At 38.6% G+C, this 14,428-nt stretch overlaps 1 protein-coding gene across 14 annotated transcripts in view; it reads left to right on the forward strand.

Moving 5' to 3' along the window:
- LVRN (laeverin) overlaps positions 1–14,428 on the forward strand; it is a 75,728-nt gene that overhangs the window by 45,079 nt on the left and 16,221 nt on the right. For all 14 annotated transcript variants that reach the window (XM_085014332.1, XM_085014326.1, XM_085014337.1 and 11 more), the window contains 5 exons: positions 522–598; positions 942–1,081; positions 3,346–3,401; positions 10,319–10,472; positions 12,461–12,555. In XM_085014332.1, coding sequence (XP_084870458.1) covers positions 522–598; positions 942–1,081; positions 3,346–3,401; positions 10,319–10,472; positions 12,461–12,555 — 522 coding nt within the window. The remainder of the gene's footprint in view (positions 1–521; positions 599–941; positions 1,082–3,345; positions 3,402–10,318; positions 10,473–12,460; positions 12,556–14,428) is intronic.

Below are 14,428 nucleotides of genomic sequence, written 5' to 3' on the forward strand. Positions count from 1 at the left end.
AGAGAGTCTTAATAGGTACCTTAAGTTATAAGAAGCAAATCTGTAAGAGACAGCAATAATGTAAATAAATAACCAAAGCAAACCTGGCTTGTAAAAACAACAGTGGATCATATGTACATGTATAAGGAATCACTTTGTTGTACAACAGAAAATAGCACAACATTGTAAATCAACTATATTTTGATAAAACTTAAAAAAATGAAAACAGAAACAAACAAACAACACCAGTGAATCATTTTAAGAGCAAAGTCCTGCATAGCCACAGGGACACAGTTCTGTTTTTTTTTTTTCATCTCATTTAATATTGGCTCGGGGCTTATATTCTTTTTTTTTAATGATTTTTACTTTTTCCATCATTGCTGGTTTACATCATTCTGTCAATTTTCTACTGTACAGCAAGGTGACACAGTCATACATACATATATACATTCTTTTTCTCACAGTATCATGCTCCATCATAAGTGAGATCTTATGTTCTTATATGTGAACATTAACTGAATTTTTAATTTTTTTTCAAAAAGTGACACATGGATTGTACCTATTCTTTGGATGAAAAATGGGACCACACAGTCTTTAGTCTGGCTTGATAATAGCAGCAGTAAGTAACACATTTTTCAGAATATCTTCATCTATGTGCATAAATACATATATATATATATGTAAAGGGAGATAATAAAATGTTGAAATGTCTAGCTTTTAAAAAGCTCTCTGGTTTAAAATATTATTCTTCTCAAATGCAGAGCTTTAAAGAAAAGTTGCAAATCAAAAACCATTAAATGTGAAAAAATACAATGATGTGATAAAATCAATCTATATTTTAGAATTTCGTTATTTTTTGTTTTATTGGGTTTATTATTTAGAATTAAGAGGGTGTAGTACAAACGTATAGTGAAATATTTTTCAAATATACAATTTCAAACTTTTCATTTATTTCTTTGTAGAAGTATTCCCTGAAATGCAAGTTTCAGATTCTGATCATGACTGGGTGATTTTAAATTTGAATATGACTGGATATTATAGAGTTAACTATGATAAATTAGGTTGGAAGAGATTAAATCAACAGCTTGAAAAAGATCCTAAGGTGAGGTTATATTTTTTACCTTTTATTAAATATCATTAATATTGCAATTACTAGCCTTTAGAGGTTGAGCTTTCATTAACTTGTCTGGGGGGAAGCTGACCCCTCTTACCAAACCTAACCCCACGGGATTCTGGATTTTTTTTCTTTTTCTTAGAAAGGGGAGGTTTGGGTTGAATGTACTGTGGTTTTGAACATTAATTTTACTTTTCCAAAATAATTTGATAGCTTTCAAGATAAAAAGCAGAATAATTTCCTATCAGCCGTAGTTTTGTGATCTTAGGCAAGTAATGTCATTGTTCTCCTTCACTTGCTTTACTTTAAAATGGGAACAATATTGTATCTTTCTTATTCAGTATGAGGATTAGACGATGGAGGTAAACATATACTTAAAATTTCTAAGCCTGTAATAGGCATGCTGTACATATATGTTAGAAAATATTAATTTTATAAAAATTGTATGCTCACTCCCCCTCACAGAAGAGATTTTCCTTCACAAGTTATGAATACTAGTCCACTATCACTTCAAGTTGTCAAACAACTATAAATCGACATACAGTATATAAATATCAAAATTTGGCTAACTCTTGTCAGTCAGATTTTAATTGATTGAATTAAACCAAATCCCCAGGGATGGAGATGGATGCTGGCCTAGAAGTCTGCAGATTTTGCTCCTCTGTGAAATCTTCAGCTGTGCGTTTAGGCTCCATTCATGAAACTAGAGTGTTGAGCTAAAAGGTATCTTAGGTGTCTCTCTCTTTTCAAAAATTCTGTGAGTCACACAGCAGCCTCTCTAGCAGAAGCAGCCTATTGGTCCAGATCTTGGGTTATGGGTCAGGTAGACCTATAGTCCTATTCTGTTCATTATTTACCAGATGTGTGACCTTGGGCCTCTTATTTGGCCAGTCATTCCTTGCTTTCCTTATCTGTATAATAATAGGTATAGCAGACCAACCTTAAAGGGTTGTTGTGAAGATTAAATAAGGTGATGTGTGTATTATGTTTAAGAGAGGCCTGACACATTTCAGGCATTCAGAACATGTTCAGCAATTTAAAAAAATCATTGTTGTTGGGGTTTTGAATAAAGGTACAAAGACCAGTTATAATAATACTTTATTTAAAAATCTTTTTCAGAGTAGCCAAAATCTTCTTAGTTTCTAAGGGCTCTCTTAGCCATGGAAGCCCTAGATCCTGCCATGATAGCAGTGATTTCTTGAAACCATTGTAGATTCACTTGAAAAACTGAGCTCACTTATTCCTGCAACATAATTGGTGAGCAAATAACACATTTCTACTGTTCATATTAATCTAGAAAATGTCAGTGTTATTACTGCCAGAAAAGATATACAACTACCACCAAGGAAAGAATTAAGCTTGGCTTGTTCAGTTGCTCAAAGGAATGCTGTAAAGATAGATTTTCTGGGACCACATATGTGAACATGCTGGGAGTGTTGAAGGAATACGGTAGGAAAATGTAGGCACCCTTAGGACACAAGCTGAGACAGAATCCTGTGGCTTGGCAGTGCCCTGGAGCTCAGACAGAAGCCTGAGGAGTTAGGGTAGCAATTAACTCCTGCCTTTCCATGATTCAAAGCTCTGCTTGTGGTAATATATTGACTCAATAAAATTTTAAGAAAAGAGACCCCATTTAAAAGAGTGTAGCGCTGGGAACTATGTCTAGTCACTTATGACGGAGCATGATATTGTGAGAAAAAAGAATGTATACATGTATGTGTAACTGAGTCACCATACCGTATAGTAGAAAGAAAAAAATAATGTATTGGGGAAAGAAAAAAAAAAAGAGTACCTCAAAACATAAATAAATAAAAGAGTATCACAGTCTTGCCAAAATAGTGCTAAGTAATATTAATTTCAGGTTTTCTGTGCCAAAAATTCCCCCTGAGAATAATCTGGACATTGTGATACAATTTAATGTATACTCTCTGTGTTGGAGCCCTTTAAACTTGGCCTCTTGTTTTATTTTTTAAAAGGCTGTTTTTCATAAAGTATTTTGGCAAAACTCGCCGCCATATTTAAGCCTTATGATTGATGTCCAGAAGGATTATTTATCAAAAGCAGATGCGTAATAAATAAATTAGGAGAACGATCCTTAGAAATGGTCATTTCTCTGCACATGAGATAATTTACTTGAAAGTGCTTTATAAACAGCAGTGATCTTTAAATGTTGTTATTAATTTGGAAATTATTAATTTTTTTGCTAAAAATGTTCTCACCTTTTCCTGAACATCTCTGGATCTCATTTGCAGGCTATTCCTGTTATTCACAGACTTCAGTTGGTCGATGATGCCTTTTCCTTGTCTAAGTAAGTTTGTTTTCTTCTTTTACGGTTTTAGGATGTACCTTAAGACATTTTTTTTTCCTTTTCTTTTTTTTTTTTTTTTTGTCTTTTTGCTATTTCTTTGGGCTGCTCCCACGGCATATGGAGGCTCCCAGGCTAGGGGTCGAATCGGAGCTGTAGCCACCGGCCTACGCCAGAGCCACAGCAACGCGGGATACAAGCCGCATCTGCAACCTACACCACAGCTCACAGCAACGCTGGATCATTAACCCAATGAGCAAGGGCAGGGACCGAACCCGCAAGCTCATGGTTCCTAGTCGGATTCGTTAACCACTGCGCCACAGCGGGAACTCCCTTTCCTTTTCTTTTAGTAGTATTATTATTAAAGTACAGTTGATTTACAATGTTTCATCGAGTTCTGTTGTACAACAAAGTGACCCAATCACACACATTTCCCTGTGCCCATCCACTCCAGGTATAACAGTCTGCATCCCCAGAAACCCCCAAAATGCCTGTCTCTCCCACTCCCTCCCCTTTCCCCCCACCTTGGAACCTCAAGTCTGCTCTTCTTGGCAATGTTCTGTTTCTGTGCTTTGTTTGTGTGTTTGTTATTTTTAGATAGGATCATCTGTTCCATATTTCAGATTCTACAAATAAGTGATATCATATGGTATTTGTACCTTAAGAAATTTATAAACGTAATAATCTCATCACTTTGAAATTGCTTCTTCGTTATAAACAGGCCCTAAGTTATTAAGATTAGGATCAAATTTTGTGGTTGCTGTGTATTTGTCAACTAAAAAAATACCCATCCTGAAAGTTTAGAGTTAAGTTTTATTTGGAGCAAAATTAGGACTTAAGTCCTGGAGACAGCATCTCAGGTAGCCCTGAGAAACCGCTCCTGGGCGGTGAAGGAGAAGCTAGGTTATATAGGAGTTTTTGCAACAAAGGGCACGGTAGCAGGAAGAAAACAGGCCTGGGCTCACTGAAATCATTCCTTTGATATGCACCTCCACTATCAGGGCCAGTATCCTGAGTTTTCAATCTGCTGGACTCACTGGGTCTCACCTTGGAGGTGACTGCTTTCACGGATGACTGTGACATTCTTGATCCTGAACTACAGACCAGGCTGAAATACCACCCAAGGAGGAAAAGGGGGATCATCAGGTTATGATAAAAGTTAAGGGGAGGTGCATGCGGCATACACACATTTTACAAGAAAGTTTGTTGCTAATCTCCGTAAGGTTACAACCAGTCACAAGGAGCAGACAGCATCATGAAGGATTTTAGCGTTTTTCTAGCTATGAGGAGATGCAAGAATTGGGCACATAAAATCTTCTTCTCAAAAGGTCTGACGTATTCTTCCAGTTTTCCCAGAGCACAGTGTCTCACTCCTGGTCTTCACCCTGAGCTCCCCTCACGGGTGCTGTGGGGCAGCGGCTGCAGTGGCTCATGTTTTACTCCATGTAGAGGCAGATGGCGAGTGCCAAACATCAGTTCACATTGCTAATATAGAATGTGGTGGAATATGCAACAACGGGGGTGAAACTTGAGGACATTATGCTAAGTGCAATAAGCCAGTCACAAAAAGACAAATACTATATGATTTCATTTGTATAAGGTACTTGGAGTAGTCGCAGTCACAGAGACAAAAGATGGGTGGTTGCCAAAGGTTGAGGCAGTGGTGGGGGAGATGGGGAAGGAGATATTGTTTAATGGGTACAGAGTTTGTTTCACAAGATGAAAATAAGTATGGTGTTGAATGGTGGCGGTGGTGGTTACCCAATGTTATGAATATATTTAATACCACCAAACCATGCACTTAAAAAGGGTTAAGATGACAGGTTTTTCTGGTATGCATATTTTGCAACAATAAAAATATTAGAAAAGAGGCAATTAAAAAGTCATAATCAGGAAAGAGCAGTGATATCTACTATTAGAAATAAGAGCCATAGAAAACAATGTTTTTCACAACTTGAGAGGAAGGAATATGTTTTTTTTCCCAAGTCAAAACTTGTTGGTCACTTACATGAAAGACCTATATATTTTTAAATTAACTTTGGTATAATAAAGCCTGAGGTGATTATGGAGAATTTTTTAAAGGATCTTAAAAGAGCAGCAAAGAAAATTCAGTGTTTTAAAAGGAAGCTCTTAAAGGAAACCTTTTACAATGGTGAGGCAGAGAAGATATAAATAGAAAAAAGTAGTAGTGTTTAAATAGTTGTAGGATTATTACAAAATGTATAAAAATTATTTTTTAAAATCTGTCAAGTAAAAACTTAGGTAAAATACAAATGGTTCAGACTTTCATTTGTAAAGTCTTAAATATTTTTAAGACTGTGAAATATTAAAATGGATAAATTTACGTAGATGGTAGAAGATATCAGCATATTTTCTAAGATATTGGGAGTTAAGGAAATAAAGTAATGACATAGCTTTTAAAAAAATGCATTTCTGGAAAGAGACTATCGATTAAGATTTTGAAGTGATTTTTGTTACCCAAGTGTGATAGATGTAGGGATAATTTTAATGAGCCTGAATTTTAGTATATTGCAGAATTATTGATCTCATTTATATTGGATTTACTCATTATAAGCTGTGCTACTAAGTTTTTAACCAGGGAAATTAATATATCTTCAGAATTTAAAATTTCCAGACAATAAAATTAAGGGGTATGCATAATAAATTATCCAAAACTTCCCACCGTGGCACAGTGGATGAAAGATCCAGTGTTGCTGCAGCCGTGGCATAGGCCACAACTGCAGCTCAGATTCAGACCCTGGCCTGGGAACTTCCATATACTGCAGGTGCAGCCAAAAAACCAAAAAACAAATCCAGTGTTGAAACTGACAGTATGAACAGCCTCAGCCTAGCCAGAACCCAGATTGGGCCTTCAATCCCTGTGCGTGCCAGGACTGGAACCCAGCCGAAACCCAGTTTGGGGCTTAAACCCTTGGTTTTAAATTAGAATCAGGAGTTCCCGTCGTGGCACAGTGGTTAACGAATCCGACTAGGAACCATGAGGTTGCAGGTTCGATCCCTGCCCTTGCTCAGTGGGTTAACGATCCGGCATTGCTGTGAGCTGTGATGTAGGTCACACACGCTGTGAGCTGTGATGTAGGTCACACACGCGGCTTGAATCCAGAGTTGCTGTGGCTCTGGTGTAGGCCGGTGGCTATATCTCCGATTTGACCCCTAGCCTGGGAACCTCCACATGCCGTGAGAGCGGCCCAAGAAATGGCAAAAAGACAATAAATAAATAAATAAATAAATAAGAATCACTCACTGAGGTTCAGGTTCTTCAGGAATTGAGAAAGCGTCAAAATGATAGGCAAGAAATAGATTTATTAAGATAGGATGTTTGTGAGAGGAGGTTCTGCCTGGAGGATGGAGGATCCAGTGGGCTATGGTTTTATCATCCAAGGAGAGTGGGGGTCGGAAAAGCCCACCTCTTCCTTTCTGGGAGTACTAGTTCTCCTGGGTCTCCAGTAAGGTGGGTATTCAAATCAGCAGAAGGGCGGTCCTCAAACTCTGGCCCTTGGTCTGAATCTCAATGCAGGCCTCATCCCATCCCCTGAGGCAGTTCTCCCACCTTCACTCCTCAAGCAAGCCTGCCTTGTTCTGATGGCTTTTTTGGAGGATTTTTTTTTTTTTTTGGTCTTTTTGCCATTTCTTGGGCTGCTCCCACGGCATGTGGAGGTTCCCAGGCCAGGGGTCCAATCGCCAGAGCCACAGCAACTCGGGATCCGAGCCATGTCTGCGACCTACACCACAGCTCACAGCAACGCCAGATCCTTAACCCACTGAGCAAGGGCAGGGATCGAACCCACAACCTCATGGTTCTTAGTTGGATTCGTTAACCACTGTGCCACGACGGGAACTCCGAGGAGCAGTCATTAACTTACAGTGATCTCCCAATATCCCCTAAGTTTCCCTCTTTAACTGTGGTCCTTTATCAGGACCTCTACAACTACCTGTGCCTCCCTCATCCCTATCAGTGTCTTCTCTCTTTCTTTGGCCTGCCATATCTCTTGAATGAATGTCTGCTTATTTCATACTTTGTTTTTAACTTTCTTTTTTCCTCTGTGATGTACAGCACATCACCCACCACTCTGCGGAAATTTTTCTCTGCGATTACGGTAACTGTGATACCGTTAACCGAACTCTCTTGCACACTTCTTTTTTGGCTTCCTGAAACTCCAGTATGAAAACCTGGTTCTCCTCAGGTGTCTGACTTTTCTCCTGCTGCCATGAGCATCCTTAAGACCAATCATGGTTAAGTTATTTTCTTCTATTTTAACTCTGGGTAATTCATGTATTCTGATGGTTTTAGTGATCGTTTTACTGTGTATATATGTACAGTGCCCAGCAGGTATAAGATACACAATAATTGTTTGTGGAAAGATATATTGATGATTCCTTTTCTTTCTTTTTTTTTTGTAAGTCCTTAATATATTTTAATAGCTGGTTAATATTCAGTTTTCTCCAAATATCTTTTTTAACGATTTGTTCAAATTGAGATCCAAACAAGGTTTACAAATTACACTTGATTTTTGTGTCTTTTAAGTCTGTGTTTTTTTTAATTTTTTTTATTTTTTATTTACTTTTTTATTTTATTTTCCCACTGTACAGCAAGGGGATCAGGTTATCCTTACATGTATACATTACAATTACATTTTTCCCCCACCCTTTCTTCTGTTACAACATGAGTATCTAGACAAAGTTCTCAATGCTACTCAGCAGGATCTCCTTGTAAATCTATTCTAAGTTGTGTCTGATAAGCCCAAGCTCCCGATCCCTCCCACTCCCTCCCCCTCCCATCAGGCAGCCACAAGTCTTTTCTCCAAGTCCATGATTTTCTTTTCTGAGGAGATGTTCATTTGTGTTGGCTATTAGATTCCAGTTATAAGTGATATCATATGGTATTTGTCTTTGTCTTTCTGGCTCATTTCACTCAGTATGAGATTCTCTAGTTCCATCCATGTTGCTGCAAATGGCATTATGTCGTTCTTTTTTATGGCTGAGTAGTATTCCATTGTGTATATATACCACATCTTCCGAATCCAATCATCTGTTGATGGACATTTGGGTTGTTTCCATGTCCTGGCTATTGTGAATAGTGCTGCAATGAACATGCGGGTGCATGTGTCTCTTTTAAGTAGAGTTTTGTCTGGATAGATGCCCAAGAGTGGGATTGCGGGGTCATATGGAAGTTCTGTGTATAGATTTTCTAAGGTATCTCCAAACTGTTCTCCATAATGGCTGTGATGATTTCTAAATCTGCATCTCTACGTGTCTCCCTTGTATTCTGTTTATCTTGTGTTCACTTAAATTCATTACCTTAGGAGTTTCCTAGTGGCCCAGTGGATTAGGATCCTGCATTGTCACTGCTATGGTGGTGGTTCTATTCTTGTCTTAGGAACTTCTGCATACCGTGAGCACAGCCAAAAAAATACATTACCTTAAACAGTAACTGAACTTTATTTCTGTTTCTAAATTGTTCCTGCCATTATCTCTCTCTCTGTCAAAGGTACTCCTGTTCTTCCCATCATCCCCATTTGAAACATCAGAGGTATCTTTGACTCCTTTCTCTCTCCATCTCCCATCAAGTCACCCTGTCTTATCTATTCATTCTGAGGATCTGGGAAATGTCTTTTGAATTCTCACCTAACTTAAGGCCTTCACTGCTTCCATGCTGAGCCAACTTTCATCCCGCTTTGCCTGGCCTATTGCATAGCTTCCAGCCTTTAATCCTATAGAATTCCCTCCTGCCTTGGGCAGCACAGTTGCAACAAAATTATAAGGCATCAATTTCATAGTGTTACCCCAGTTGTTTAAACATTTTCCCACCAAATGTAAGCTCTTCATCCTGATAATCAGGGCCCTCCACAGTTTTGATTCACCTTAGCCATTTTAGCCCCTACCTCTTAGTTTACAGTAAAGAAATCCCCTGCCTTGGTTAGCTTGGTCTGCCCATCACACTAACTCCCACTTTATCTTCTTTGCCTCAAGCTGCCTTCCACCCATCCCAATCCTCCCCATCCTTCATTGTCCTTCTCAAGTTCCTCCTCCAGAAGGCCTTCTCTGACTCTCCCATCATGTGGGTATATTTTTCTTCTTTGCTATACTTTATTGCATTCACTGCCTCTGCTAGGACCTTTCATTAACTGCTTCTTAGGTGCAAGTCTCAGCTCCTCACTGAGTAATTAGCTCCTCACTGGTGAGCAAGAGCAATGTCTTTTGCGCACTTTCTAGCTTGTGTTCCCACTAGGGGCCAGCAGGGGCAAAAGACGGAGAATGACTTTTAATTAATATTTGTTGAATGAAAATTGTACTCTCTTAAGAATGTATACTAAATACACAGATATTCTTTTTTTTCTAGATAATTGGTTACACATTATTTTTTGTGGGTTTATAATGCAATTATAGAATATTCAAAACCCAGAGCAAAGACCAAAATGTTGACTCAAAATTTCACTATACTGATGCAATATTTGCTTTTCCATTTATCTTGTTGGATACATGGTTATTATTATAGCATACAATCTGATTTTCCCCTATTCTCTTTAATGTTGCTGTTTATTTTTTTATTTTTATTTTTTCCATTATAGTGGTCTACAGTGTTCTGTCAATTTACTACTATGCAGCAAAGCTAAATGCACAGATATCTGAGTGCCTGACAATCGGTACAATATTTGGCCTGGATTTTCTAGAGCCTCCAAGAATTTGGGCATTTGAACCTATCAAACTGACATGGAGGGTCTGTCAACATTGCTTGGGTTCCACGTTATCAATGAGATGGGACTTTTACTCTCTAGCTTCTTGATTTCATATACCTTATTGAAGTTAAGCATTGACGTGTGGAACAAATATGGAAAGTGTACAAATTATTTAGCAAGGGAAGCTGTTTTGAATCTGTTTTTTTTTTTAAACCCAAACAGAAACAATTATATTGAGATTGAAACAGCACTTGATTTAACCAAGTACCTTGCTGAAGAAGATGAAATCATAGTGTGGCATGCAGTTTTGCTGAACCTGGTGACAAGGGATCTTATTTTTGAAGGGAAAAACCATGATATATACCCATTGTTAAAGGTAATTTCATGCTTTATTAGGTAGTTTGGGTTTTGTTTTTTTTTTTTTAATCCTATCTTCCTCTTTCTATATTTCAGAAGGCATCTGTGAAGCAGGTCTTTCCTCAAAATAATAATTTATTAGTTCTGTATATATTCATTTCCTTAAGAATGGCTGGTTATTCTTAGTCTTAGATATTTTCATCTCCTGGTCTAGGAGATGAGTATAAGAGAAGTTTGAAAAGATACTTAATCCTTGGGAAGGTGCAAATGTGTCTTAAGAAACCAGAAGTGGATGGAAATGATATGGCTTTTTTTCTTATATAAAAAAGAATCATGTCTATTAACAGCTGTTTCCCTAAAAGGTTGTTAGTCAAACAAAATGACTTTTCCCAACTTTATATTCATGATTGAAATACTCTGATTTACAGGGCCAGCACTTAAAACAAGAAACTTTATTCCAGAAACAGTAAACATGGTGAAGCTGCTTTTGAAAATAGGTAGAGAGACTGGAAATTCGGAATTAATGAAAAAATGACATGCCATCATGTACTTTTATTATTATTATTATTTTATTTATTTGGTCTATTTTAGGGCTGCATGCATGGCATATGGAAGTTCCCAGGCTAGGAATCCAATAGGAGTTGCAGGTGCCGGCCTACACCACAGCCACAGCAATGCAGGATCTGAGCCGCATCTGCAACCTACACCACAGCCATGTCCATGCCGGATCCTTAACCCACTGAGTGAGGCCAGGGATCAAACCCACATCCTCATGGATTCTAGTCAAGCTCATTACTGCTGAGCCACGATGGAAACTCCCATCACATCCTTATAAAAAAAGGAAAATAATAGATACAAAAAGGGAAAATTATGTTATTAGAGCCTAAACAGTGATCAGAAGAAAGACAGCCCAGAGAAAACCAAAGCCAAAGTTCAGAAAGAGCCCCTCCGAGAGTTAGGGCCACAAACCAACCAACAAGTGTGTTAGATGATGATTCCAAGTGAATTTCCAGGTCAGTCAGAGGGTGAGAGCACACAAGCACTTCAGGGTTCCAAACTTCCTTTTATCTAGTGTCAAAGTGCTGATGGGAGCATTCTTGAATGTGGGCATGACAACTAACAGAAGAAGGCACTTAAACATTTGTGGGATCGAGGTAGCTCATTGATAACATCTGATCACTGGTTCTGCGTAGAGAAGTAAAAGCTGGTATTTGTTTTTAAAAAATTTCAACGAGTAACATTAGTTTATTCTGAGGGATATGTTGGTAAACATAGGACTGTTATAATCTGAGTATTTATCAGCTCAATTGAAGAAACTTTATTTCAGACCCAGGGCTTAAATCTGGTGAAGGCATAATCAGTATTCCTTGCTTTTTGGGGGTAAATATACTAAGCATCGAAGTTTTAAGGTGGAAAAATTGTTTTATAGTTTTACATTTTTTCCTCTATTTTTTTTTCTCTCTTTTTAGGGTCACACTCAAAGCATATGGAGGTTCCCAGGCTAGGGGTCAAATCAGAGCTATAGCTGCCAGCCTACACCACAGCCACGCGGGATCCAAGCCATGTCTACACCCTACACCACAGCTCACAGCAGCGCCAGATCCTTAACCCACTGAACGAGACCAGGGATCAAACCTGCATCCTCATGGATGCCAGTCAGGTTCATTAACTGCTGAGCCACAATGGGAACTCCTTTTTCCTCCTCTTTCCTTTTAAAGACAGGCAGAAATGTTTACATGATACTAAATGATAACAACGGCTAAGATTTTTTAAATTCCTACTACGTGCCAGGCATTGTGCTTATACACATCGTTTGTTTATATATTCCTTAGTATGAGGAAACTGAACCTAGAGAGGTTAAAAAAATAACCAGTTGCACATTTAGTAACAAATCAAGATGATTTCTGAAGAAATATCTATCACCTCTCTGTTAATGTCCAAAGGGGAGAGTAGGGCAGTTGAGTGTCGTGAGCAGAACTAACAGTGCATTTTCTTTATTTTTTACAGAAGTATCTGTTAAAGAGACTTATCCCGATATGGAATACTTATTCAACTATAATTCGTGAAAATGTGGCAGCATTGCAAGATGACTATTTAGCTCTGTAAGTGTATTTTTGAGCAGTAATAATTGAGTAAAATGATTCATATTAAGGGATAGGTTTCCAGAGTCATAAAATAAGATCCCAATATTTATGATACACTGAGAGATTTGTGTACAATTGGAGAACAGTAGCTTTGGGATTGGTGAGCTACATGTACCCTAATGGGAAATAATATTGGGGGATCTTAATTGGCCCGCAAAGCACATACATGTGCACGCAGGAATTTATAGTTTTATATTCTCAAATTTTAGGCTACTGGTTAAAATCTTAAGTGTGTGGCACTGTTAGCGGAGGGTTGTACTGAGCAAAACCGGCCTATACAAAAGAATGAAGTGTACAGAAAGGCCACAGGGGAAAAAAATCCTCTCTGCATATTGTTGATGATAGAGGGGAGAAGGCCATTATTTATGTTAGACAGAAGTTCTGACTTTATTATGCAAATGTAATGAGAGAGGTTGACAGTGAAATATATCCATCATTTGTGTTTGAACTTGACTAAGTATTACAAGTGATTTCCCCACCATTGACTTGGTGGGAGGAGTGCGCATCTTTCATGCTGGTCTGGGAAGGGGTGTAAGGCTTATCGGGGCTGTGGTACTGCTGGTACCTGTGATACAAGGTTTGTGTGTATAGGCTGGGCTTTCAGATTTAGGGAGGGAATTTGGGGCCAACAATGAATGGTGCAGAGATTACACTTACAGCTCCAATCAACATCAAGCTGAAATCAATTAGACCAAGCAAGAATTAAGATTCCATTCATATATAATGCTTGCACTGCCAAAATTATAGGTGTAGAGAACAGACAATAATAACTAGAGGTTAAGGAGAGGGTAGGGGCTCACAGAAGTGAGTGTGGCAGTGAAAGGACATAAGGGATTCTCATGATGAGGAAAATGTCCCAGGAATTCCCGTCGTGGCGCAGTGGTTAACGAATCCGACTAGAAACCATGAGGTTGCAGGTTCGATCCCTGGCCTTGCTCAGTGGGTTAAGGATCCGGCGTTGCCGTGAGCCGTGATGTAGGTCGCAGACATGGCTCGGATCTGGCATGGCTGTGGCTGTGCCATAGGCTAGCAGCGGCTACAGTTTCAATTAGACTCCTAGCCTGGGAACCTCCATTTGCCACAGATGTGGCCCTAAAAAGTAAAAAAAAGAAAAAAAAAAGAAAATGTCCTGTATCTTGATTGCCTCAGCCAATTTGTCATGATACTGTATCATATTACAATATTATATAACATCAATGATTATAATTTAATTACTTATACAATTATAAATAATATTAGTGTATGATATTGTAGTATAGCTTTGCAAGATGTTACTATTAGGGGAAACTGGGCAAAGGGTGCAGGGGATACTTCTGCATCATTTATATACAGCAGCATGTAAATCCACAATGATCTTAAAATATAGTTTAATTTAAAAATTGAAGTCTGGGAGTTCCTGTCATGGTGCAGTGGAAACAAATCTGACTAGGAACCATGAGATTGCAGGTTCGATCCCTGGCCTCGCTCAGTGGGTCAAGGATCCGGCGTTGCCATGAGCTGTGGTGTAGGTCAAAGACTCGGCTTGGATCTGGCATTGCTGTGGCTGTGGTGTAGGCTGGCAGCTGTGGCTCCAATTGTACCCCTGGCCTGGGAACTGCCATTATGCTGTGGGCGCAGCCCTAAAAAAAGCAAAATAAATAAATAAATATAAAAAGTAAAGTCTGAATTTCTTTACAATGTTAAAAAAAAGAGAAAGAAATAGGCAAAAGATGATTATTCTCTCTCAAGAGTATCCTTCTGAGAGGGAGAAATGTTAGAGCTAGGGCATGTGACTAGAAGGATGTAGGGTTGAACTTACAAATGGATGGGGAACAGTGGGGATGAGCTGGGA

This window comes from Sus scrofa, chromosome 2, assembly GCF_054392235.1.
Source record: "Sus scrofa isolate SSC_HxYL_T2T_F1_AM1 chromosome 2, Sscrofa_HxYL_maternal_Yorkshire_Landrace_v2.0, whole genome shotgun sequence".
In the NCBI taxonomy this organism is placed as follows: Eukaryota; Metazoa; Chordata; class Mammalia; order Artiodactyla; family Suidae; genus Sus; species Sus scrofa.